Genomic DNA, 26958 nt, shown 5'->3' with positions numbered 1-26958 from the left:
ACAACGAGAAAATCATCGATAAAGTCTCTTAACACGTCATTGATGAAACGTTGAAAGGTTGCTGGAGCGTTACAGAGGCCAAAGGGCATGACTAGATACTCGAAATGACCATAACGGGATCTAAAGGCAGTCTTCCATTCGTCTCCTTCCTTGATTCGCACCAGATTATAGGCTCCCCTTAAATCAAGTTTGGTGAAAACCTTGGCAGATCGTAACCTCTGGAATAGCTCGGACATCAAAGGTAGAGGGTAGCGATCCTTGATGGTAATTTCATTGAGGGCTCGGTAATCAATACATGGTCTCAGGGAGCCGTCTTTCTTTTCCACGAAGAAGATGCCTGCCCCTGCTGGGGAGGTGGAAGGTCTGATGAAACCTTTCTTAAGATTGTCCTCGATGTATTCTTTGAGCACCTGTGACTCTGGCTCCGAGAGAGGATAGACCCTGCCGTACGGAATGGCTGCTCCGGGTTGCAGGTTCACCGGACAGTCATAAAGACGATGCGGGGGAAGAGAGTCAGCCCCTTTCTTGTCGAACACATCTAAGTAATCGTGGTAGACTGTAGGGATCAAGGAGGCCTTCTCAGAGTTGGTGCAGAGTAGACGGCCGATGCTTGGAAAGCAGAAACGGGAGCAGTAGGAGGAGTTGAAGCACACCTCCCCGGAAGCCCAATCAATCAGTGGATTATGGCTCTTGAGCCACGGCATTCCCAGAATGGCAGGAAACAGCGGGGAAGGAATCAAATCGAAGCAGAGGTATTCCTGGTGGTCATTCTTGATAGTGATCAGCAGAGGGAATGTCTCTAAAGTAACTGGACCAGAATGAATAGCTGATCCATCGGCAAGCTGGACAAGTAAAGGTTTGTTCTTTCGACGAATGGGTAGCTGGAGTTCTTGAGCAAGGTGGAGATCGAGGAAACAGGAGCAGGCTCCAGAGTCTACGATGGCTTTGAGCTTAACGTTCTTTCCTCTGGGACCCTGTAGAAGGAGAGAAAGAGGAATGTGAGCCGGGGAAGCTAAGGGACTGTGGAGTTCCATTGGATGAAAGGAGTCAGGCTTACTTAGAGGGCGAACAGGGCAATCCTGAAGAAAGTGTCCTGTAGCTCCACAGTATAAGCAGAGGTTGGCAGCTCGACGTCGTTGTCTTTCTTCCGGAGTTAGCGGAGAACGGGCAAGACCCAATTGCATGGGCTCGGGCTCATCCATTGGCAGGGTATTAGAGGCTGCGGAGGAAGAGGGGGATGATAATGGAGCAGGAGGAAACCAAGAGGTACGGGATATTCCGGCTCTTTCCTGGCGTCTCTCCCTCAGGCGTCGGTCGATCTGAATGGAGAGCTGGATAAGTTCCTTGAGAGTGGCTGGGATTCCCACACGGGCAAGTTCATCCTTTACTGCTTCAGACAGACCCAAACGAAACTGGGACTTGAGTACTGAGTCATTCCAGTCCAGATCACCAGACCAACGACGAAAATCAAGGACATACTCCTCTACGGATCTTCGACCCTGGCGAAGGGCCCGTAAAGCGGCATCAGCTGAAGCTTCTTTACTAGGGTCGTCATATAATTCAGCCATTGCTTCAAATAATGATGCAGAAGTCTGCAAACACTCGTGACCTTGTTCCATTAGTCGAAGGGCCCAGGCCTGTGGTTCTCCTTGAAGAAGGGAGATAATGGCTCCAACTCGAATACCTTCATCAGCGTAAGTTCGGGGTAGCAAGGAGAAGTGTAGGTAGCAAGCGCTTCTGAAAAGTCGAAATTTGCTTCGGTCACCAGAGAAGCGTTCCGGAAGAGGTAATTTAGGTTCAGGAGCGGGTGACTCAGGGATTGCCGGTAGCTGAGCAGGAATGCCGGCAGGAGCTGGAGCTGGAGCTGGGGCAGGTTCAGCCGCGGTTCCTGGGGCCGGTAGGTTAGTGAATTGGGCCCGCATCTCCGCACAGTCTCTCTGGACCGATTGCACAGACTGGGTTAGTTGCTGCACCAGATCACAAAGGAGATCAAACGGGGTTCGCTCTCCAGAGCCGTCCATAATGGCTGTTTGTTACTGTTAGGGATTGCGGATGGGAGCTGTTGACCGCACCACTATGTTGATGGACCACCCAAGCACAGAGTCTAAGTGACCACGGGTCTTCACCCACGACCCCTTGAGGGGGAAGCAGGACCACAACCCTTTGAGAGGGAAGTGGAGCTTCGCTGCCTAGTGCCCACCAGGTTGCGCTCGGGATAGCCCCACAGTGGTTTGGAGAACAGGAGAAGACTCGATGTGGAGAGCCAGGTAACTGAGTCTTGAGGTTGAGATACAAGCCGAGGTCAGGGCAGGCGGAGATCAGGATGGTTGGAGACAGGCCAGAGGTCAGGGCAGGCTGCAGACAGACGTAATCGATAACACAAGCCAGGGGTCGAGACGGGCGGCGATCAGGAGAAGTCGGGGTCACAAGCCAAGGTCAATATCAGGAAAACAACAGAGTATACTAGCAGGTTCACGGGTACAAGCTGCAAGAACAAACAGCACTGCTCAGAAGGGCAGAGCTGTTTAAATAGAGGCTTGGGCGCCAAAATTAACGCCTGCGCATGCGCGCAGCGCGCCGCGCAGAGGGCGCGTGAGCGCAACCTTGCGCGCGCAAGCGCACAACCTCGTGCGCGCACAGCGCACGCAGCGCCCAACGCCATGCGCGCCATGACAGAAGGCAGGGACTACAAATCCCAGCGTGCTCGCGCACGCGTGCGTAAGGGCCCGCCCGCGGAGACGCTGGAGAGGACCAGGACGGTAAGCATGACACCCACTGATCACCTGTCAATCACCTATCAATCACCCCCTGTCACTGCTTCCCATCAATCACCCCCTGTCACTGCCACCAATCAATCAGCCCCTAACCTGCCCCTTGCGGGCAATCTGATCACCCACCCACACCAATAGATCGCCCGCAGATCCGACATCAGATCACCTCCCAAGTGCAGTGTATACATCTCTTCTCTCCTCTAAACACCCACTAATTACCCATCAATCACCCCCTATCACCACCTGTCACTGTTACCCATCAGATTAGACCCTAATCTGCCCCTTGCGGGCACCCAATCACCCGCCCACACGCTCAGATTGCCCTCAGACCCCCCCTTATCAATTCGCCAGTGCAATATTTACATCTGTTATTCCCTGTAATAACCCACTGATCACCTGTCAATCACCTATCAATCACCCCCTGTCACTGCCACCCATCAATCACCCCCTGTCACTGCCACCAATCAATCAGCCCCTAACCTGCCCCTTGCGGGCAATCTGATCACCCACCCACACCAATAGATCGCCCGCAGATCCGACATCAGATCACCTCACAAGTGCAAGGTATACATCTCTTCTCTCCTCTAAACACCCACTAATTACCCATCAATCACCCCCTATCACCACCTGTCACTGTTACCCATCAGATTAGACCCTAATCTTCCCCTTGGGGGCACCCAATCACCCGCCCACACGCTCAGATTGCCCTCAGACCCCCCCTTATCAATTTGCCAGTGCAATATTTACATCTGTTATTCCCTGTAATAACCCACTGATCACCTGTCAATCACCTATCAATCACCCCCTGTCACTGCCACCCATCAATCACCCCCTGTCACTGCCACCCATCAATCAGCCCCTAACCTGCCCCTTGCGGGCAATCTGATCACCCACCCACACCAATAGATCGCCCGCAGATCCGACATCAGATCACCTCCCAAGTGCAGTGTATACATCTCTTCTCTCCTCTAAACACCCACTAATTACCCATCAATCACCCCCTATCACCACCTGTCATGGTTACCCATCAGATTAGACCCTAATCTGCCCCTTGCGGGCACCCAATCACCCGCCCACACCTCAGAACGTCCTCAGACCCCAGCCCTGATCACCTCGCTAGTGCATTGCTTGCATCTATTTCCCCCCTCTAATCACACCTTGAGACACCCATCAATCACCTCCTGTCACCCCCTAGCACACCTACCCATCAGATCAGGCCCTAATTTGCCCTGTGTGGGCTCCTGATCACTCGGCCAAACCCTCAGATCCCCCTCAGACCCCCTTCCGATCACCTCCCCAGTGCATTGATTGCATCTATTTCCCCCCTCTAATCACACCTTGAGACACCCATCAATCACCTCCTGTCACCCCCCTAGCACTCCTATCCATCAGATCAGGCCCAAAACATCCTGTCATCTAAGAGGCCACCCTGCTTATGACCGGTTCCACAAAATTTGCCCCCTCATAGACCACCTGTCATCAAAATTTGCAGATGCTTATACCTCTGAACAGTCATTTTGAGAAATTTGGTTTCCAGACTACTCACAGTTTTGGGCCCGTAAAATGCCAGGGCAGTATAGGAACCCCACAAGTGACCCCATTTTAGAAAGAAGACACCCCAAGGTATTCTGTTAGGTGTATGATGAGTTCATAGAAGATTTTATTTTTTGTCAAAAGTTAGCGGAAATTGGATTTTTATTGTTTTTTTCACAAAGTGTCATTTTTCACTAACTCGTGACAAAAAATAAAATCTTCTATGAACTCACCATACCCCTAACGGAATACCTTGGGGTGTCTTCTTTCTAAAATGGGGTCACTTGTGGGGTTCCTATACTGCCCTGGCATTTTAGGGGCCCTAAACCGTAAGGAGTAGTCTAGAAAACAAATGCCTCAAAATGACCTGTGAATAGGACGTTGGGCCCCTTAGCGCACCTAGGCTGCAAAAAAGTGTCACACATGTGGTATCGCCATACTCAGGAGAAGTAGTAATATGTGTTTTGTGGTGTATTTTTACACATACCCATGCTGAGTGGGAGAAATCTCTCTGTAAATGGACAATTGTGTGTAAAAAAAATCAAAAATGTGTCATTTACAGAGATATTTCTCCCACCCAGCATGGTTATATGTAAAAATACACCACAAAACACATTATACTACTTCATCTGAGTACGGCGATACCACATGTGTGACACTTTTTTGCAGCCTAACTGTGCTAAGGGGCCCAAAGTCCAATGAGTACCTTTAGGATTTCACAGGTCATTTTGAGACATTTGGGTTCAAGACTACTCCTCACGGTTTAGGGCCCCTAAAATGCCAGGGCAGTATAGGAACCCCACAAGTGACCCCATTTTAGAAAGAAGACACACCAAGGTATTTTGTTAGGTGTATGATGAGTTCATAGAAGATTTTATTTTTTGTCACAAGTTAGCGGAAATTGATATGTATTGTTTTTTTTTTTCACAAAGTGTCATTTTTCGCTAACTTGTGACAAAAAAAAAATCTTCTATGAACTCACCATACTCCTAACAGAATACCTTGGGGTGTCTTCTTTCTAAAATGGGGTCACTTGTGGGGTTCCTATACTGCCCTGGCATTTTAGGGGCCCTAAACCGTGAGCAGTAGTCTAGAATCCAAATGCCTCAAAATGACCTGTGAATAGGACGTTAGGCCCCTTAGCGCACCTAGGTTGCAAAAAAGTGTCACACATGTGGTATCGCCGTACTCAGAAGAAGTAGTATATTGTGTTTTGGGGTGTATTTTTACACATACCCATGCTGGGTGGGAGAAATCTCTCTGTAAATGGACAATTGTGTGTAAAAAAAAATCAAACAATTGTCATTTACAGAGATATTTCTCCCACCCAGCATGGATATGTGTAAAAATACACCCCAAAACACATTATACTACTTCTCCTGAGTACGGCGGTACCACATGTGTGGCACTTTTTTGCACCCTAAGTGCGCTAAGAGGCCTAAAGTCCAATGAGTACCTTTAGGATTTCACAGGTCATTTTGCGACATTTGGTTTCAAGACTACTCCTCACGGTTTAGGGCCCCTAAAATGCCAGGGCAGTATAGGAACCCAACAAATGACCCTATTTTAGAAATAAGACACCCCAAGGTATTCCGTTAAGAGTATGGTGAGTTCATAGAAGATTTTATTTTTTGTCACAAGTTAGCGGAAAATGACACTTTGTGAAAAAAAACAATTACAATCAATTTCCGCTAACTTGTGACAAAAAAAAAATCTTCTATGAACTCACCATCCTCCTAACGGAATACCTTGGGGTGTATTCTTTCTAAAATGGGGTAATTTGTGGGGTTCCTATACTGTCCTGGCATTTTAGGGGCCCTAAACCGTGAGGAGTAGTCTTGAAACGAAATTTCTCAAAATGACCTGTGAAATCCTAAAGGTACTCATTGAACTTTGGGCCCCTTAGCGCAGTTAGGGTGCAAAAAAGTGCCACACATGTGGTATCGCCGTACTCAGGAGAAGTAGTATAATGTGTTTTGGGGTGTATTTTTCCACATACCCATGCTGAGTGGGAGAAATATCTCTATAAATAGACAATTGTGTGTAAAAAAAATAAAACAATTGTCATTTACGGAGATATTTCTCCCACCCAGCATGGGTATGTGTAAAAATACACCCCAAAACACATTATACTACTTCTCCTGAGTACGGCAATACCACATGTGTGGCACTTTTTTGCAGCCTAACTGCGCTAAGGGGCCAAAAGTCCAATGAGCATCTTTAGGCTTTACAGGGGTGCTTACAATTGGGCACCCCCCAAAATGCCAGGACAGTGAACACACCCCACAAATGACCCCATTTTGGAAAGTAGACACTTCAAGGTATTCAGAGAGGAGCATAGTGAGTCCGTGGCAGATTTCATTTTTTTTTGTCGCAAGTTAGAAGAAATGGAAACTTTTTTTTTCTTTTTTTTGTCAGAAAGTGTCATTTTCCGCTAACTTGTGACAAAAAATAAAATCTTCTATGAACTCACCATGCCTCTCACTGAATACTTTGGGATGTCTTCTTTCCAAAATGGGGTCATTTGGGGGGTATTTGTACTATCCTGGAATTTTAGCCCCTCATGAAACCTGACAGGTGCGCAGAAAAGTCAGAGATGCTTGAAAATGGGAAAATTCACTTTTGGCACCATAGTTTGTAAACGCTATAACTTTTACCCAAGCCAATAAATATACACTGAATGTTTTTTTTTTATCAAAGACATGTAGCAGAATAACTTTCGCGCTCAAATGTATAGGAAATTTTACTTTATTTGAAAAATGTCAGCACAGCAAGTTAAAAAAGTCATTTTTTTGCCAAAATTCATGTCTTTTTTGATGAATATAATAAAAACTAAAACTCGCAGCAGCAATCAAATAGCAGCAAAAGAAAGCTGTATTAGTGACAAGAAAAGGAGGTAAAATTCCTTTAGGTGGTAGGTTGTATGACCGAGCAATAAACCGTGAAAGCTGCAGTGGTCTGAATGGAGAAAAAGGCTCTGGTCCTTAAGGGGCGAAAAGACTGTGGTCCTCAAGTGGTTAAAGTAACACCCACTATGCGAACTGCAGCTACAAATAGCAGCTGCAAAGCGCCCGTTATTTGTAGCCGTAGTTAACCTTGCAGTCAGCAATTTTAAATAGGATGGGTCTGGGGGGAAAGGTTAGCCGGGGGGGAGTTCAAGCTAGTTGACCTTGGGGGTGGTTATGGTTAGTTCTCCACCAGGGGGTTAAGGTTAGGTGTCCACACAAGGGGAGGTCTAAGGTTAGGTGCCCACCAAGGGGATTAATGTAAGGCACTAGGGATGTTCATTTGGATTCTGCTAAATTGAAATTTCCACACTTCTAAACAGATATCTGCATTTCCAATTGGAATTCAGAAATCGGAAAACGGAAATCTAATTTTCCTCAACTCAGTAATTTTATTCCAATCACAGAACGCCAAAACATTGGACCAATCAGAGAATGCTGAATTTTTTTCGCACAAATTGGATTACACGGTAATTTTAGACCAATCACAAGATTCAGTTTTTCTGATTTCCGATTTTACAGTTTCCTAGATCTAGTCATACTTGTCTCTGTGGAAGCTGAAAGCTTTAGAGACCTTTTTCACTACATCAGTTGCTGTCAGTTATAACTGAAAGAACAACTGATGTACAAGTTAATGTCCATGTTACCCCATGGCTCAAGCACTATTACTGGTTAATTGAGTGATGACATGGAACTGTTACAGGGTTATCACCATTTTTAAAAGAGACAATGGAGAATTCCATTGATCACAGTGGGACATTTTTTTTAGTTCAGGTTTGTTTTAAGGGCTCCAAGTCATAACTTTTTGTGAAGCAAACATGGCACTCCCAGGGCACTCACCCAGGGCCGACAAAAAATATGTGGGTCCTGCAGACACATTTACTCCACTGACAGGGTAACGATACCAGGTTCACAACAGGAGTACAGAGTACAAGGTACATTTTCCTGTGGTTCCACCAATCTGGTATATCTGATCATGTGTGCTAAATGCTCCAATGTTATGTACGTGGGAGAAACTGGATAAACTCTGCACAAACGTATGAATGGACACAGGCACACTATTAATGATACCAAATCTGGACTCCCAGTTGCTACACACTTTCGGTCCAACGGACACAGCATGGATGATCTTCGTGTCACTGCCCTGAAGGGTGGCTTCAAAACATCAAATGATCGATTAATAGCAGAAACAAAATTTATAAATCGGTTCAAAGCTGTGCAGAACAGTTTGAATAAGGACAACAACTTCTTATATTGGTATGAGACTGATGATATTTGAACTTTCTCAGCCATTCTAGCTGAACTTGTGAACTAAGAATTTACGATACCTCTGGGTCAATCCTAATCCCAGGTCTGTGAGCAGGGAGTAAACAAGGATCCTTATCTTAGCTAATAACCTCTAAAAACCATTTAGATGGTCTGTTTGAATTAAGGCATCTTAATGACATGTATTTATGCTTGAAAAAAAATATCTGTTTTCCCTTTTGATGTTGCATGTATAAAGCTGTCTGTACCACCAGTTTGCAAAATAACAGGATATAAGCCCGACGAAGGCTGCAAGGCCGAAAGCTTGCTTATTTTTATTCATTTTTAGTTAGCCAATAAATGGTATCATCCTGATTTAAAACTTCTTGCTTTTACTGATGGCTAACACGGTACAATACCCTACTGCTACACTCTAATAGGTTAGCATGGGAAGCATCGTAGTTTTTCACATGCAAAGCGGGCTTATCGCGCTAAAAGTTTGCACACGCGAGACACACGCAAAATGGCTTGCGTGCAAGTTTGCACGTGCAAAGCTTTTAGGCGAGATAACTCAGTTATCACTCTTTTGTGAATCACGCCCTATGTATGTATGCTCCTATGCTACATGGAGGTGGTAAAAATTGGCCTTAGATCTTTCATTTTCCAAAGTTCTTATCTCACGGGTGTACCTAGCATTACCAAACTTAACCCCCTGATTGTGGGCAGAAATGTAACATCATTTCTTTTACTACTCTGGCAATTACAATTAATCAATAGTATAGCTCAGGTAGTAAAGATATTCTATACAGCAGACAAGAAGGGTCTTGTGCACACAAGTGATTGAAAGTCCAATGTATTGTGCTTGAGGGACAATGCAGTTCTTCTTGTTTTACACTTCTTTAGATTTGATCTTCTTACATCATTTTAAAAACATTTATGCAAAGCAAAATATACATTAAAAATAAAAAAGAAGAAAAAAAAAACTTACATGCTCACTTGAATTTCATGGAATATATCATTAAAGTCTCCCTTAGCACACAAGATTTTCTTAACAGCAGCAGCTGTGCCTTGATAAGAGCCTTTGTGCACCGTCCCAAAGGCTCCAGCTCCAAGTATACAACTCTCATCAATCTGTATTTCTTCTTTATGTACAAACTGCACCTGAGGTAATGGTGCTGCTGTATATAAAACAGATCCAAACTCATAATTAAGAAGGCGTTTTCTGAGTTCATGAAAACTGAATTTTTGTTTTAGTCATTTGCATCTCTGTGCAACACATGAAGAATTTTACTCATATTTAGATATAAAGGGGTATAAACTGCAGCAAACAGAATGACATGCGTTGAGTTTTACTGCGTGATGAGTATATATATTTCAAAGTGTAATGCTTTTTTTCTTGGATGTTTTTCTGTCTATTTGAAACTGCCTCTCCTTTCACTTATGGTCTAAAATTTTAGTTTTTAGAAATTTACCTATTTTTATATTACCTGAATTATTTAAAAGGGACCAATAAACACATGCTAGGACTTATATGAACAGGTAAGAAATCAATAACTTTAGAATCCCTATTCATCAAACCCAAAAATCAAGGAGGTCTAGGATTCAACCATCAAGAAACACTTTTCAAAGCAGTAATCCTAGGTCAAATACAAAACTAGTGCTTCAGTTCATATAAGGTGAAATCAAGGGGGGCGATTCACAAAGGTTACTTATTTTTCATCTTAACTGTAAGGAGTGCTAATGCAAGAGACAAACAAATAAGGAGAGATGGTTCATGAGATAAATAGATAAGGAGAACTAAACCATGAGTTAAGTTAGATAAGGAGAGCTAAACTATAATTTAAGTTAGACGAGGAGAGCTAAACCATGAGTTATGTCAAATAAGAAGAACTAAACCATGATTTAAGTTAGATAAGGAGAGCTAAACCATGAGTTAAAGCGGACCCAAACCAAACTTTTTTTTAATTAAAAATATTTTGTTGCACCACTCTCGGATAGACAGAAGCAATGAATGGTGAGAACAGTCCAACAAGACAACAAACCTAAACACTGCTCAAAATCCACTAAGGAATTCATGCAGAGGAACAAGTACAATGTTCTAGAATGGCCATCTCAGTCCCCAGACCTGAATATAATTGAAAATCTGTGGTGTGAGTTAAACAGAGCTGTCCATGCTCGGAAGCCATCAAACCATCTGAATGAACTAGAGATGTTTTGTAAAGAGGAATGGTTCAAAATACCTTCAACCAGAATCCAGAATCTCATCGGAACCTACAGGAAGCATTTAGAGGCTGTAATTTCTGCAAAAGGAGGATCTACTAAATATTGATTTCATTTCTTTTTTGTGGTGCCCAAATTAAGCACCTGCCTAATTTTGTTTAAACAATTATTGCACACTTTCAGTAAATCCAATAAACTTAATTTCACTTCTCAAATATCACTGTGTGTGTCTCGTACAATTCAGTGTTCCTCAATCCTGTCCGCAAGGCCCACTAACAGTGCATGTCTTATAGAAATCCACAGAGGAAGTTAATCAGCTCTGCTGAGAGACTAATTACCTCACCTGTGCATGTTTGTGGTTTTCTGCAAGACATGCACTGTTGGTGGGCCTTGCGGACAGGGTTGGGGAACACTGTCCTACATGATATATTTAACTGACATTTTTTTATCGTAACAACCAACGATTTATACAGGAAAATAATGACGATTAACAAGGTTGCCCAAACTTTTGCATCCCACTGTAATTTAACAGAAAAGCACTGTGAATGAGGCCCAAGGTTTGGCGCAATATAGAGCCACAGGTTTTTGCAAATAAATTTCAGAGAAGTCCTAATATCATACATTAGACCATAACCTTCTGATCCCAGCATTTAATGCTCTGAAATTGTCCGTCAATTTGGGGTGTAATCTATTGATAAAGAAGAAATCCTCAAGTGTTGGTAAACAAAGACCTGAGTCCTTAGATAGAGTCACTAATAATGCAAGCAAATTAGGATACATGCACACCTTATGAATAAATTAGGAAACAAGACATGAAAAGATAAAATTTGAGGTACAAGTGCACTGCTGCAAAGTGTATGTGTATAATCAATGACAGTGTTACCAAAGCACATTGCAAAAGACTTATAGATACAGAGTACAAGTAGAATATTGGTAAAATTACTGATATTCTACTACTTAGTTATGATGGCAAAATAAGGGTAATCTTTACCAATATTTTACTAAGTCCTAATTTAACCCTAATCTTACATAGAACCCTCCCTCTACATATTCCTAACCCTAAAACCCCCCGTGGGCCTAACCTCAATCCCCCCTGGTGATGCCTAACCTTAACCCTAAGGACCTCATAATTACAGGTTCCCATAATTACCGATTGGTAATGACACTTATGAATCCTAAACAGAATTGCTGAATCCCCTTATCTACAGGGGCTGGCCAATACAATACTGCTGAAACCTTCTGGGGGTGCATAGCCAGACCCTCTGATGAAATACAAAATCCCAGGAAATGAACCTTCTTCTTCTCAAATTAAAAATTTTCAGCCTTGGTGTACAACCCATGAGTCTGCCAAGCACATTTCAAACATTATTCCAATCTGAGATGTAGTCCAGGAAGTCTTGAAAAATATCATTCATCAAGTGCTGAAAGGTGGCCACAGCATTGCAAAGACCGAAAGGCATCCACCCTAAAAATGACTGAAGTGGGAACGAAGGGCAGTCTTCCATTCATCCTCTTTTCTGATGCAAATAAGTAGTAAGCTCCTCACAAATCCAGCTTAGAGAACATTCTAGCAGTCCCCAACCGCTGAAAATGATTCAGGATTTGGGAATAAAGGGAGTGGATAAGAATTCTTAATGGTTACCTTGAAAATCGATGCAGAGGCATAAGGAGCCATCTTTCTTCCCTACAAAGAAAATTCCTGCGTTGACAGTTGAGGTTTTAATTAACCTCTTATTTTGGTTCTTATCAATATACTTCTTCAGGGTCTTTAACTCAGGATCAAGATCCAATAATGTAAAAGTCCTTCCATAGGGAATCTTGACTCCAGGGAAGGGTTCAGTCGGACATATGGTGAGGTGGACGCACATTAGCACCTTTCTTACCAAACACGTTCAGAAACTCATGCTATGGAGATGGAACCATTGTTACTTTATCAGTGTTAATACTCAACATAACACCGTCAGCAGGGGAACAGAACTTAGAACAGTATTGTGAGAAAAACTGAACCACTCCATTGGACCAGTCAATGCAAAGATTATGAGCACGTAGCCATGGTGCTCACAATACAACAGACTGATGAAGAGAAGGGATAAGGTCAAAACAAAGATTCTCCGTATGGCCTCCAAGTGTTGTTATTAACAGTGGTGCTGTTATGTCACAGGACCAGTCCCTAAAGGGGAGAAGTCAGCTAAAGTAATAGGAATAGGACTGACTCTAGGTACTATCGGGATACCGGTCCTTTTAGCAAAAGTTAGATCCATAAAGCAGGAACAGGCAAATAATTCACAGTAGCATGAACATTAACAGGTGTTGGGAGTCCCTGTAAAGTAAGCGGGAGGTACACATAAGTTGCTGACAACGTTACTTTCTGATCCTCCTTGGTCCCAGAAAATGATGACTTACCTCAAGATCAAGTGGGGCAACCAACAATGAAATGGCCCCGGATATCCAAAATAGAAAAACAGATTAGCCTCAGATTAGTCTTCTTCTTAGACCACCCAGCTGCATACGTCCTGGTTCACTCTCCATTCCCCTATTGGGGAGGGAGGCATTGGAAGCAGGAGGACAAATCAGGTATGTTTAAGGATGCATTTTCTGTCTCTCTTGAGCCCTCTTCTGGAAGCGTTAATAAATCTTGATCACCAATTGCACAAGATCTTCAGATGTTCTGGTACCCCTACACTACCCAACTCATCCTTAAGGTTTTCTAAAAGACCCTTCCTGAACTGATCTGTAAAAGGAGGTTTATTCCAAAAGATGTAATCGTTCAGCAATAGAAACATATTCCTCCACTGGCCTTCTCCTTTGACAGAGGGATCACAGAGCTGCCCCTGTGGATGCAGTACATCCAGGGTCATGACAAAATTCTGCCTTGACTGTGAAGAAAGTGGCTACTGACTGAATGGCTAAATGATTCTGATCATGTAGCCAAAGAACGCAAGCTTGAGGCTCTGCTTGTAAAAGGGAAATTATCATATCTACTTTTAATCGTTTGCTCGCTCATGAATGTTCTGGGTAACAGAGAAGTATATGTGACAAGCACTCTTGAATGTCCTGAATTTGCAACAATCACATGAGAACCAATCTGGAAGAGGCACCCTAGGTTCAGGCACTGGAGCTAGCATGAGGATCAGAGGAGCAACCAGGACAGGAGCTGGCAGAGAAGTTAATTCAGAGGAGGTTGACAAAACTCAACAGAGTTCCTCGAGCAGCAGGACCTGCTGCTGTTGATTTTGAATTGTGGAGACGAAGGAGGATACCACATTGTACAGGTGTTCAAAGAGTCTCCAACCCGGAAGGGTTCATGTTTGGTTGGTGTATGCCCTACGTAGGTTGTTTTTCTCAGTACCAGATGAATGTTGGCGGGGATGTGGGGAGAAGGGAACCTTGGCACAAATTTTTTGGCATTGCCCAGTTATTCACCTCTTTTAGATGGACATAATGGACATGACACCTAAAGTATTATGCAAACATGTTCCCATGAATCCTTAGACCTATACTCTGGGGAAAACTCTTATGGGTCTTAGATGCCATATACAAAGAATGCTTAACTACATACTGATTAGGAGCTAAGCTCCTAAAAAAAAGATGGAAGCAGAAGGAAGCCCCAGTATTAGGGGATGTGGTGCAGCATAATGCAAGGGTGAGGCTTATGGAGTATTTAAGATCCCAGGTAAATAAAATTTTGCACAGTTCTCTAAAGAGTGGTTCTCTCTACCATGAGGACCAGCAGATTTAGGGTGATAAGTAAACACTTATTGTTTACATTTTGTCAAGCTGAGGAGCTATACTATATTGGCAGCTAGTGATTTGATAACTTTCAGCGATGTTATCTTTCAATTTATTTTTCTCTGTAAAAAACTATGGTAATTTCTGCTTAAGTCTATAAAACTGAAAAACAGGGTCACGTATTGAGAAAGACAACCGGGAATGTCTAGGATTGATGACATTTTACTATCTATCTATCTCAAGAAATTGTTCTTATAATGTCTGCATATTTTATATGATGTGACCCTTTATCAGGGTCCTATTGATGTTGGTACCAGGGCCTGAAGTCTAAGTGAGCACGGGTCTTCACTCATCACCAGTGCACCCCACAAGGGATGATGGGCCACCACCCCTAATGGGTGATACATTGCTGTCTGGTGCTCACCAGGTTGCACAACTAGGACTGGCCCACTGGAGATGAAAAGAACAGGAGGGGTTACCTTGCCATAAGGGAAGAGAATCAATGTGACAGGACTGACATGACAGGACCAGCATGAAAGGACTGGCATGATAGGAGTAACTGGCAGGACATGCATGACAGGACTGACTACCAAGACTGACAGAACTGGTGTTTCAGGGCTGGTGTGACAGGATTGACTGGCATAGCTGGTGTGACAAGACTGACTAGCGAGACTGGCAGATCTGGCATTACAGGACTGGCGTGACAGGACTGACTGGCAGGACTAGCATGCAAGAATTGACTAGCGAAACTGGCAGAACTGGCATGAAAGGACTGACAGGACAGGACTGGCTGGCAGGACAGGACTTGACTGACAAGGCTGACTGACTGCGCAGGAACAGCATGGACACACACGATGGCTGTAAAGATGCAACAGCACTGGGCGCTTGTTTGGTCAGGGTTTAAATACCCTGACCTACGTGCCAGTGCTGAAGCCACCCCCATGACCAACGTACAAAAGGGCTAACAGCGTGCAGGACTAGTAATATGCAGCTGCGCCACCCGTTCCTGAATGCGCCAGGATTGAAGTCTGCCAGGCTGGCGTCCAACAGTGGATGCGAGATCCTTGCTGGAGCAGTAAGCGTGACACTCTTTCAACTAAAACTTCAGTAACAAATAGTAATACAAAAAATATAAACACATGACACTGATGTATAATACAACAAAAAGTTAAGATTTCTAAACAATAGGATTTTGCTTTTGAATAGACTTTCTGCCAACAGTTTGTCATGGTATTTATAAAAAGTTGAAATAAGACAGAAGACATATCTCATCACATTAGATAAGTGAACAGCCTTAAAGAAAATCTAAATTGAAATAATAATAAAAATAATAATAATAATAACAAAAAAAACAGTTTAACTTACCTGGGGCTTCTTGCAGCCCCCTGCAGTCATCCTGTGCCTGCGCCGTTACTCTGCGATCCACTAGCCAGCTGTATCAGCGTTTTATCAGCTGTATGCATGGCCCCAGGCTGTGCACCTCCTTCTGCCGCTTCAATGCATGGTAGGCAGCATTGGGACATAAGCAGTACGTAAAAATCGCTACTGCACAAGCGCAGAAAGCTCCTGTCCACGGGAGCTTGATCAGGATGCGGGAAGAGCTTGCAAGGAACTGGAGGCAAACAACAGCATGTATTGGCACCTGGGGTCAGTCAGGCAACGCGCCCACCAACTTTTACTATTAACAGAATGCCATTATCACAAGGATCAGCAGTGTGGTATCTTCTGTGTGTCACTATCTGCCTCTGACAACAGCATTGCCATTTGCAACCTGTACCATAAGATACTTAATCATGGGAACCTGGGTACTCACCTAGGTAAAACTGCTTTGCAAAGACACATGACCTCCCACCACAAAGCACTATGGGAGCAACACCAGAAGAAAATCAGAACACACAGTGAAAGTCACTCTCCTCATGATCCAGCTTCTTCATTGTCTACCTCTGCGCTCCTTGTCCCTTCTCATTCACCCTGGTACCCAGCAGAATTTTTTTCACAAAAGGGAATATCAAACCTATATCGTCATGTGCAGAGCCAAATCAACGAATCTCTGGCACACAGTGTTTGGGGAAATGTTCATATGAACACTGACACATGGTCTTAAAGCACGGTCAGGGAAAGTATATAACCTACACTGCCTACTGGGTTAACCTGGTGACAACTGGGAAGCATGCAACCCATGGCTCTACAGTGGAGTTGGTGTCGCCGACACAAATTTCATGCAGGCCTGCCTCCTCCACCTCCTACTACTACTCCTCCATCCTCTTCAGTCTCTTCCTTGGCCAAGTCCTCCTCTTTTGCTCTGCAGTCACAGGTCGATCATTGGCTGACCCCACACCAACTGAACATCGGAAAAGTGGTCTGTGACAACAGAAGCAATCTGTTGGCAGCATTGAGATTGGGCAAGTTAACACATGTGCCCTGCATGGCACATGTTCTAAATCTGACTGTTCAAAGCTTTGTGTTGAAGTACCCATGATTTCAGGACGTCCCTAGGCAGTCCAGAAAGGTGTCTAGCCATTTCAGACATTCTTACATAGCCATGGCGCTCCTTGCGGACATTCACCGGCGACACAACATGCCAGTGAGGCATTTAATTTGTAACAGCCAAACTCACTGGAATTCCACGCTAATGATGTTTGATCGTCTGCTCCAACAAAAATATACCATCAATTAGTATCTCTATGATATGGGTGACTAGAACAAATTTGTGTTCTAGTCTTTTATATTTATATGCAGAATGTCTGCCAGGCTTTTATTCTGGCATATTTTGATGAGTTACGTCTTAAGAATTGGAGGCCTAAAATTCTTGAAAAAAAAATGTACCGCTTTTGACTCATAATACCAGACAGAAATGCACCGCCAGGGAGGTTAGGTGTCAACTAGTAAAACAATTATTTGCTCACCTGTTGTTATCACTAAAGCTCGCTGTGTTTTTTTGCGATGTGGTAAACAAGACGTTTTGTCTGTCAGTGTGAACAGGGCCTAATCCTTACACTACCTGATTGACATACACACACACCGGACATTTTAAAGCGCTTTATTCCACAAATTTAGAAATGTAATTTGTTTTCTGCCCTTTAAAGATTAAAACACAACTCTACATATTTTTTTTCCAGGAAATGTTTCCATGCATCCCCCTCTGGCATGCCACTGTCCAGATGTTAGAACCCTTTAAACAACTTTTAAATATGTTTTGTAGCCAGAAATAGTCCCTTTAGGTGTTAGCGTTCACCTGCCCCTTTGAAGTCTATGGCGGTTCGCCGGTTTGCAAACGGAAGCTGAATTGTTCACGGACTGTTCGCGAACTGATTTCTGGAAAGTGTGTCCACCACTAGTCATCTGGTGTTTACTTTTTGCTGTTTTATAGGAAGGCTATTGATAATCTGTATACATTTGTCATAATTATATCAGGTTATGTTAAAGCAGATGGCTTTATGACTTTGCAAGGGAACTTACCTTCCTCAAACTTCTTCCTCTGAATCTGCTGTTTTTTTTGTTCATCCTTATTACGTTCTGGTTTACCATTCCCAAATAAACCAGGTTTACCAGGTATTTCTTTAGCTAAACCAAACCTTCCTGTTGAGAAAGGACAGGGTTATTTTATAGATCCGCACAGAATAGATGCATAGCATTGTAACAGAAATCTACTAGGAAAAATACATTGATATCCATGAATACTATCTCCATACAAAACGTCTTACCAGCTGCACTACCTGTCTATTTTCTGTCTGTTTCCTTTTTAAAAGAACAAATAGGCAGGGATGCTCAAAAAAACGTATTCGGATGAAATCCGAATAGGTTTATTCGGATTTTATCCTGCTAATTAAATCACCTGTGCGTGTGGGCAAGGGGGGGGGGGGGGGGGGAGGGGGTTAATCTTACCCATCAGACATCTTCTTTGATCCGTTCCTCTGCGCCTCCCACGATGCGTTCCAAGCACGTCATGTGACTACAAACACTTCCTCCTTCAACCCGGAAGGAGGAAGTGTTTGTAATCACATGACCATGGCTTGGAAAGCATCGTGGGTGGTGCCGAGGGACAGATCAAAGAAGACGTCTGATGGATAAGATTAACCCCCCTCGCCCACCCGCACAGGTGATGTCATTAGCAGGATAAAACCTGAATAAACCTATTCGGATTTCATCCGAATACGTTTTTTTGAGCATCCCTGCAAATAGGAGACTTCTAGTATATAGCAACATTATGTCATTGATTTTTTTTAAAGGTAATATATACTACATAAAATGCAATATATGTATCTGTGCAAAAGGTTTTAAGCAGATGTGAAAAATGCAGTAAACAAAGAATGCTTTCAGAAATATAAATGATTTTTTATTGTTATCAATTTACAGAATGCAAAATAAACAAATAAAAGTAAAATATAAATCAAATCAATATTTGATGTTACTACATTTTGCCTTTAAACCAGCAAACCAGCATTAACTCTTATAGGCACACTTGCACAGTCAGGGATTTTGTACGATTATAGTCAGGTGTAGGGCAAACCAATTACACCAAACAGGTGCTTATAAACATCAATGTCACATGTAGGTTGAAACACAGTCATTAACTGGAACAAAAACAGCTGTGCAGGAGGCTTAAAACTGGGCGAAGAACAGACAATCTCTGGTACAAAGGTGAGGTTATGGAAGACATGGCAAGAGCACAGCAACAAGTCACAAGGTAGTTATACTGCATTAGCAAGGTCTCTCCCAGACAAAGATTTCAAAGCAGTTCCGTTCATGCTCTTTTAAAGACGTACAAAAAAACTGGCAACGTTGATGATTGTAGACGCAATGGTGGATTAAGGAAACTTGTGCAGCAGATGAAAGACACATCAAGCTTATGGTCCAGCATTGCCATCAGCTTCGAAATGTCAGAAATCAGATGGGCCCAGGTACACTCATCTACTGTTCAGAGAAGTGTGGCCAGAAGTGGTCTTCATTGAAAAGTTGCAGCCAAAAAGCCATACCTTCAACACCAAAACAAGGCCAAGTGACTCAAGTATGTACAAAATCATAGGAACTAGGGTGCAGAAAAATAGCAGCAGGTGCTCTAGAATAATGAGTTAAAATGTGAAATATGTGTGGCTGTTTGTGAAGGCAGTTTTTGGGTTTAAGGTCTGGAGAGTGGGTACAATAATGAGTGTCTGTAGGCAACAGTAAAACATGGTGGAGGTTCCTTGAACGTTTGAGGCTGCATTTCTGCCAATGGAGTTGTACATTTGGTCAAGATTAATGCTGTTCTCAATGCTGACAAATACAGGCAGATATTTATCCTTCATGCAATACCATCAGGGAGGCGTATGATTGGCCCCAAATTTATTCTGCAGCAGGACAATGATCCCAAATATACAGCCAAAGTCATTAAGAACTAGAATCAGAATCAGAATCAGTTTTATTTCGCCAAGTACAGCAGAGCTGTAATCGGAATTATTTGTGGTACACATGGCATAGACAGAGTAAAGACAGACAGATTATAACCAGACACACAAAAACACATACAAAAATAGAATGCAGTAGTCAGTTCGTAACGGCCATTTCACTGCTGTGCAGTACAGTCCGGTGAGAATAAGAAGGTGCTGGTGAAGGGCCAGGCCATTTACGGATAAAGAACCAGGGGCAGGCAGCGGCGGGAACCGGGTGACCAGCCCAGCAGTTAGAAATGCAGGCCGGGCCAGGGAAGGTTGGAGTTCAGTAGCCGAACAGCTTGGGGGAAGAAGGTGTTCTTCCGCCTGGTAGTTTTGGATGGTATAGTCCTGTAGCGGCGGCCTAATGGGAGGAGCCTGAAGTAATGGCTGCCTGGGTGAGAGGGGTCGCGGGAGATCATGGTTGCCCTCTTCCTCATCCTAGAGGAGTGGAGGAGATCAAGAGGTGGAAGAGGAGAACCGATGATCTTCTCCGCATCAGTTATGACTCTCTGCAGCTTGTGTTTGTCGCTTGCCGCTGCGCCCGCATACCAGACAATTACAGAGGAGCAGAGGATGGATTCTATGGTGGCGGTATAGAAGCTGGTCAGCAGCTCCTTGGGCATACCAAATCTCTTCAGTTGGCACAGAAAGAACAGGCGCTGCTGGGATTTCTTCTGAATTTTGGTGGTGTTTAGCCCCCATTTCAGGTTGTTAGTGAGAGTCGTGTCGAGGAACCGGACCGATGACCCCCTAGAGACTTCAGTCCCTCCAATGAGGACAGGTGGGAGGGGTGGAGGGTTTCTCCTGAAGTCTACGACTAGTTCAACAGTCTTTGCTGTGTTGAGGACTAGGTTGTTGTCACTGCACCAGTTGCATATCCTCTCGACTTCGCTGCGGTATTCGTGCTCCCCGTTGCTACCAATAAGGCCGATGATGGTGGTGTCGTCTGCAAATTTGATGACCTTCACAGAGCCGGCGGATGAGATGCAGTTGTTAGTATAGAGGGAGAACAGTAGAGGTGATAGAACACAGCCTTGTGGAGCCCCTGTATTGGTGGTCCGGACGCTGGAGTAGTAGTTGCCAAGCTTCACCTGCTGCGTTCTGTTAGTCAAGAAGTCTTTGATCCATGCTCGGAGAGTAGGATCAATTCCGAGCTGCGTCAGATTGGTGATCAGGATGTCAGGGCAGATCGTGTTGAACGCTGAGCTAAAGTCTAGGAACAGAACCCTAGCATAGGAGGCGGGGCTGTCCAGGTGCTCAGTGATGTGGGCCATGCTGACATTGATGGCATCCTCCACGAATCGGTTTGCCCTATATGCAAATTGGAGCGGGTCTAAAAGGGCGTCCGTGGACCTCTTCAGGTGGGAAAGGACCAGCCGCTCAAGGAGCTTCATGATATTAGAGGTTAGGGCCACCGGACGGAAGTTATTTTGCTCAGTACTGCCTGGTTTTTTTGGGACTGGTACAATTGTAGACCTCTTAAAACAGGAGGGGACTGTACCCCCCGATAAGACTTCTTAAATAAGGAGGTGAGCACAGGGGCTAGCTGGTCGGCACAGGTTCGCAAGCAGATAGATGACACTCCGTCTGGGCCGGAAGATTTCCTGGGGTTCAGCTTGCGGAGGTCCCGGAGTACCTCTGATTCTCGAACGGTACCAGGCGCCAGGGAGACGAGTTCACCCATGGGGGGAGGGGGCGAAACTGCGTGGCTCACGGGCTGGATGGACTGGATGGGATGTTGCTCGAACCTGCAGTAGAACTCATTGAGCTCCTCCGCCAGTCGAGGGCAAGGGGTCACCGTCAGGGGTGCCGATTTGAAGTTCGTGGCTGCTCTCAGGCCCTTCCATACCTCTCGTGTGTTGGTTGACTGGAGGCAGAGCCCCAGCTTTTCGGCATAGGCCCTTTTTGCCAAACGCAGTTCTCTTTTCAGGGCGTGCCTGGCCTCTCTGAATTCCTCTGGGGAGCCGGACTTGTGCGCTTCCTCTTTGCGTTTCCGAAGCCGGCGAAGTCTGTCGTTAAACCAGGGCTTGTTGTTGGGATAGACTCTGAAGGACTTAGACGGAATACACGCTTCTTCGCAGAAGCTAATGTAGGAGGTGACATTCTCGGCCCATTCATCAAGGGTGGGTGCCTCCAGAGTCGACCAGTCGGTGGTTTCAAAGCAAGCTTGGAGCTCCAGTTTGGCATCTGCTGTCCATATTTTTGAGGTTTTGACGATGGGCTTTGAGGTCTCCAGGAGCCTCCTGTAGGTGGGGATCAGGTGTATTGTGTTGTGGTCAGAGTTCCCAAGGGAGGCTCCTTGGATGGCCTTGTAAGTACACTTGTGGACCGTGTAGCAGTGGTCTAGGATTTAACAATTCCTGGTAGGACAGGTGATGTGCTGCTTGTAGCGGGGCAACACGTGTCGAAGGTTCGCCTTGTTGAAGTCGCCCAAGATGATGAACAGGGCCTCCGGGAGGGCTGTTTCCCAGCGCGAGATACAGTCGCTGATTTCTTGCAGGGCAGTCCTGGAGCATGCGTCGGGAGGAATATAGACCCCAACGAGGACAAGGGAAGAGAACTCCCTCGGGGAGTACCGAGGCCTGCAGTTTATGGCAAGGATCTCAACATCTGGGGTGCAGGCCTTGTGGAGAGTGATGGTGTTGGAGCACCAGGAGGTGTTTATGTAAAAGCAGATACCACCCCCTCTCGTTTTCCCAGAGAGGGCTGCGTCACGGTCTGCTCTTAGGAGGCTGTGGCCTGGTACATGCAGAGAGTCGTCGGGGATGCTGTCGCACAGCCAGGTTTCGGTGAAACAGAGAACAGGGGTATACTTGCTGATCTGGGGTTTGCTGCCGAGTAAGAGGAGCAGCTCGTCCAGTTTGTTGGGGAGTGAGCAGACGTTTGCTAGTAGAATGGCAGGGACAGGGGAGCGTAGGCCCTTCCTTTTGAGTCGGACCTGGGCCCCCGCCCTCCTACCTCTGTGGCGGCGTTTGTTTGGGGCTCTTCATTGATGTAGGCTCTTCATTGTAAAAAAGAAGTGGTCCTGAAAGTGATGGTATGGCCCCCACAGAGCCCTGATCTCAACATCATCAAGTGTGTCTGGGATTACATGAAGAGACAGAAGGATCTGAGGCAGGGCCGGGCTGAGGCATAGGCTGGAGAGGCTCCAGCCTCAGGGCGCAGTGTAGGAGGGGGCGCAGAATTCATTCAGCTGTCATTTCTTTCTGCTTCAAACATAATTAGGAATACGAAAAGGGGATACATGGCAGTGACTGCAAGCCATATAACTAGATATTAAGGTGTTGGGGAGGTTGTGGGCCCTGTGGCGCCTCTTAGTCTACTAGCAATCAGTGTGTGATGGCTGGGGTGGCAGGGATGGAGGGGCGCACTTTGGTGTCTCAGCCTTGGGTGCTGGAGGACCTTGTCCCGGCTCTGATCTGAGGAAACCTACATCCACAGAAGATCTGTGGCTAATTCTCCAAGGTGTTTGGATCAACCTACCAGGTGATTTCCTTTAAAAACTGTGGGCAAGTGTATCAGAAGAATTGATGCTGTTTTGAAGGCAACCGGTGGTCACACCAAAACCTTAAAAAGGAACTCAGTGAAAATAATGTAATAGAAAAGTGCTTAGTTTTTACAACTATGTATAAATGATTTAGTCAGTGTTTGCTCATTGTAAAATCTTTCCTCTCTCTGATTTACATTTATCACATGGTGACAATTTTACTGCTGTCAGGTGATGTCACCGGAAGGAGATGCTGCTTGCATTTTTGGCAGTTGGAAACAGTTGTTATTTCCCACAATGCAACAAGGCTCCCACAGTGTAATGTGCTGTGAGGTGCTGACGTCACACTGTGGAAGGGGTTTCACCACAAAATCAGCCATACAGAGCCCCCTGATGACCCGTTTGAGAAAAGGAATAGATTTCTGATTGGAAAGAGGGTATCAGCTACTGATTGGGATGAAGTTCAATTCTTGGTTATGGTTTCTCTTTAAGAATAAGCATTTTAAAAAAGAGTAATGTAATAACCCCAAGTGTGCTTGAATTTTAGTAATATTTCACAAAGCTATAACTTTTGCATAAAAAAAGTGATTGGATTTCAGGGATAAAATTTCAATTTGCTAGACTCCATGAATTATCTGTATTTATTCCACAGCTTTTGTAAACTTTTAGTAGTTTAATGAAAGATGAAACTGTAAATTGAAAATGCTTGTACCTACTGGTATGTAGAAGATTAGTTAGTGTTAGTGTAGTAGTTAGAGTAGTTAGTGTCCCTGTATACTGGAAGATGCTGTGTAACAGGAAACTTGCTTCTACTTATAGCTCACGCCTCCCAGCCTCTTCCCTCATGGAGAAGTATTGCTAAGGCAACGGCCGATGCTTCATATGGAAATTGCCCTGAACTGTGTAGATTATCACTGGCCCAATGCCGCTGTTGCCACAACCTTCACACGATTCACAAAGGATCCTCACCCTCCAGTACAAAAAGTTTGTATTAGCTCTTTTTAAGTCTCATAAAAGCAGTACATGTGTCAAGTCTGCCATGGCAACGCCATGAATCAGAAGATTCTCTTTCAAGTCATCAGACAAATGCACATCAACAGTTCTGCAGCTTCTCCTTCTATATCCACAAGGAGGACCTGATGGGAGACTGTGAGTAAGACAAAAACTTCAACGCTCTATCCACCAGAGGGATCCAAAGATACAAAAATTCACACAATTATTTAGAATAAATATTTCATCAAAAATTGTTATTTAAGGAGTAAAAATTAACCTAAAAATTAACCACAGAATAATCACAGTCACCTCGTGTGAAAATTTTGAAAATAAGCTCTATATCAGTAGCTCATTTTCATGACCCATGCACTAAGCCAATCAAAGACATACCTACCACGTCCGCCAGTGCCACAGCAACATGTCACTCTCTATGAGGGAGGAGCTGAGAAGTTTGCTCTAAGGAGAAGAGAGCTTCCCTTAACTCACTATCTTCCGGTATACAGCGGCTGCACAGGGACACAGGTAAAGTACAAAGGTATCCCATTCATTATAAAAAAAGGGAAGCTGCAGAAGGGTGCCCACTGCTGGTACAATCTCCTAAACAATCAACCGTATGGTGTCGTTTGATGGCAAATTATAGTTTTATCGACCATTATGTTGATCCCAGTTTCAGAACGATTCTTTTAGTCTAATTGGTTTGCTAATCATTTCCCCCGTCTAACAGTAGGAACAAAAGTTTTATATTTGCAGTTCCATCTCACTTTAAAGGGGCACTATAGCGAAAATTATGCTGTTCCATTATCCCCACATATGGACAGCATACATTTCATCATAGAGTTTGTGTTAAAACATATCTAACATCCCTCTACTCTTCTACACAGCTGAGCTGCATAATTAGATCAGATATCCCTGATAAGAAAGTGTTGGACTGCTAACAGACCTACACACACACACACATACGCACGCACGCACGCACGCACACACGCACACACACACACGCACTTTTTGGCCTCCATAGCTTTCTGAGAGGTTTTTAAAAAACGCTCCCATTGACTTACATTAAAATTGGAATAAAATTGCACTAAAATTGTGAATGCAGTAAAATTGTGTGATTTGACCGCGATTTCGCAGCAATTGCACTGCGATTTTACTGCGATAATGTAAGTCAATAGGGGCTTTTTTTAAGAAGCTCTCAGAAAACTCTGGAGGCCAGAAAACGCTCAGAAAAGCGCTTATAGTGTGTCTGAGCCCTAAAGCTGATTTATAACTCACACACTACAGAGCCTCATGCTGTTGCTTTTCATATTTTAACTAGCTAATTAAATAAATAAACAGGCTACTAAATAGTTACTTATTTAGCTAGTTACATGTGAAAACAAAAGTAACTCAGTAGTTTGTGTCAGCCAGCCTCAAATCAGCTGTTGAGCGTCTGCTAGTTATAAATCATCTGTTACAGTGTCTGTTTAGCAGTGCAGTTCGATGCTTACAGCATGGAAATTATGACAACTCAGCCCTGTAGGAGGGCAGAATTAGTGTTATCAGTAGGGCTGCTCAAATCCGGATCTGGGAGATACCCGGATAGTTGCTCTCCGGATATCTCCCAGTAAACCTGTGCTTTCAAGCTTACCTGTCTGACGTCTTCTTCGTCCATCCCTGGCACCTCCAACGAGTTCACAATCTAATTGTGCCATAGTCATAGTGTAATGTCCTACGATATTATTGTTGTGTATTTATATAGCACTGACATCTTCTGCAGCACATTTATAGAGTACAGAGTTTCAAAACGGTTACCTCCATCTACATCCTGATGACTCCTTTTCCCCCAAAATCCCTCATAATTTGCAGCGATGTGCTCAGTGCCCCAACCCGTTAACCCTCACATCAAAAAAATTGGTTGTTTGTGGGGGTTGTTTTTGGTGTCTTTAAATAATTAGCGCCAGGTATCAAATTCCCTAGGTATTGTTATATTGCAATCCTGTTTGTCCAGTTCACACATTAGCTGTTGGAGACAGATCTGCTGGTCCTAGTAGTGCACCAACCATAATCCAATCCTTCACCACCACTACTGGCATCTAGTATCCATTACTGCTCCAAATATAAGGACTCAGTGCAGAATCAGTGTTTTTTTGGTCACTTAACTGTCATTTAACTACTTCAGCCCGACCATAGGGTTTGGAAAACTGTGATCACCTACACTCTCGCGAACGTGCGCACAAGCATTGCAGCCAGTGGTGCTCACCGGCAGGTCGTGATCACGCTTACGCGTGGATTCACGACCATTTTGACGCATTCCGCCTCGGACACGGAAAGCCGTGAATAGATTTTCAACCACGGAAATCTGCTTCGGCTTCGCGTGAATGCGGACAGAAATCCGCATTCACGCTTGTGAAACCCGGCGCTGAAGTCGTGGTTAGCGGAAATGCGTCAAATTATGCGGAAGTGACACATTGCAGGCCAATCAGAGGGCCCCAGCCAGGCCCTAGCAACCAATCACAGGAGGGGAGCTATGCCCTCCCCTCCTGAATATAAAGCGGCGGCCATGATGGAAAAGCTCTGTCCTT

The 26958-nt window shown here is 44.4% G+C and overlaps 1 protein-coding gene across 1 annotated transcript in view; it reads right to left on the bottom strand.

The window, feature by feature from the left end:
- Positions 1 to 18073, bottom strand: part of LOC137525562 (mitogen-activated protein kinase kinase kinase A-like) — a 38213-nt gene extending 20140 nt beyond the window's left edge. The window contains exons 1-2 of the mRNA XM_068246699.1: positions 17963 to 18073; positions 9543 to 9732 (exon numbers count right to left, since the gene is read on the bottom strand). Coding sequence (XP_068102800.1) covers positions 9543 to 9544 — 2 coding nt within the window. The 5' untranslated portion in view covers positions 9545 to 9732; positions 17963 to 18073. The remainder of the gene's footprint in view (positions 1 to 9542; positions 9733 to 17962) is intronic.
- Between the last annotated feature and the right edge of the window lie 8885 nt (positions 18074 to 26958).

Source organism: Hyperolius riggenbachi, chromosome 7, assembly GCF_040937935.1.
Source record: "Hyperolius riggenbachi isolate aHypRig1 chromosome 7, aHypRig1.pri, whole genome shotgun sequence".
Lineage (NCBI taxonomy): Eukaryota > Metazoa > Chordata > Amphibia > Anura > Hyperoliidae > Hyperolius > Hyperolius riggenbachi.
Note: the sequence above shows the minus strand (reverse complement) of the source record. Positions and strands in the feature narration are given on the sequence as shown.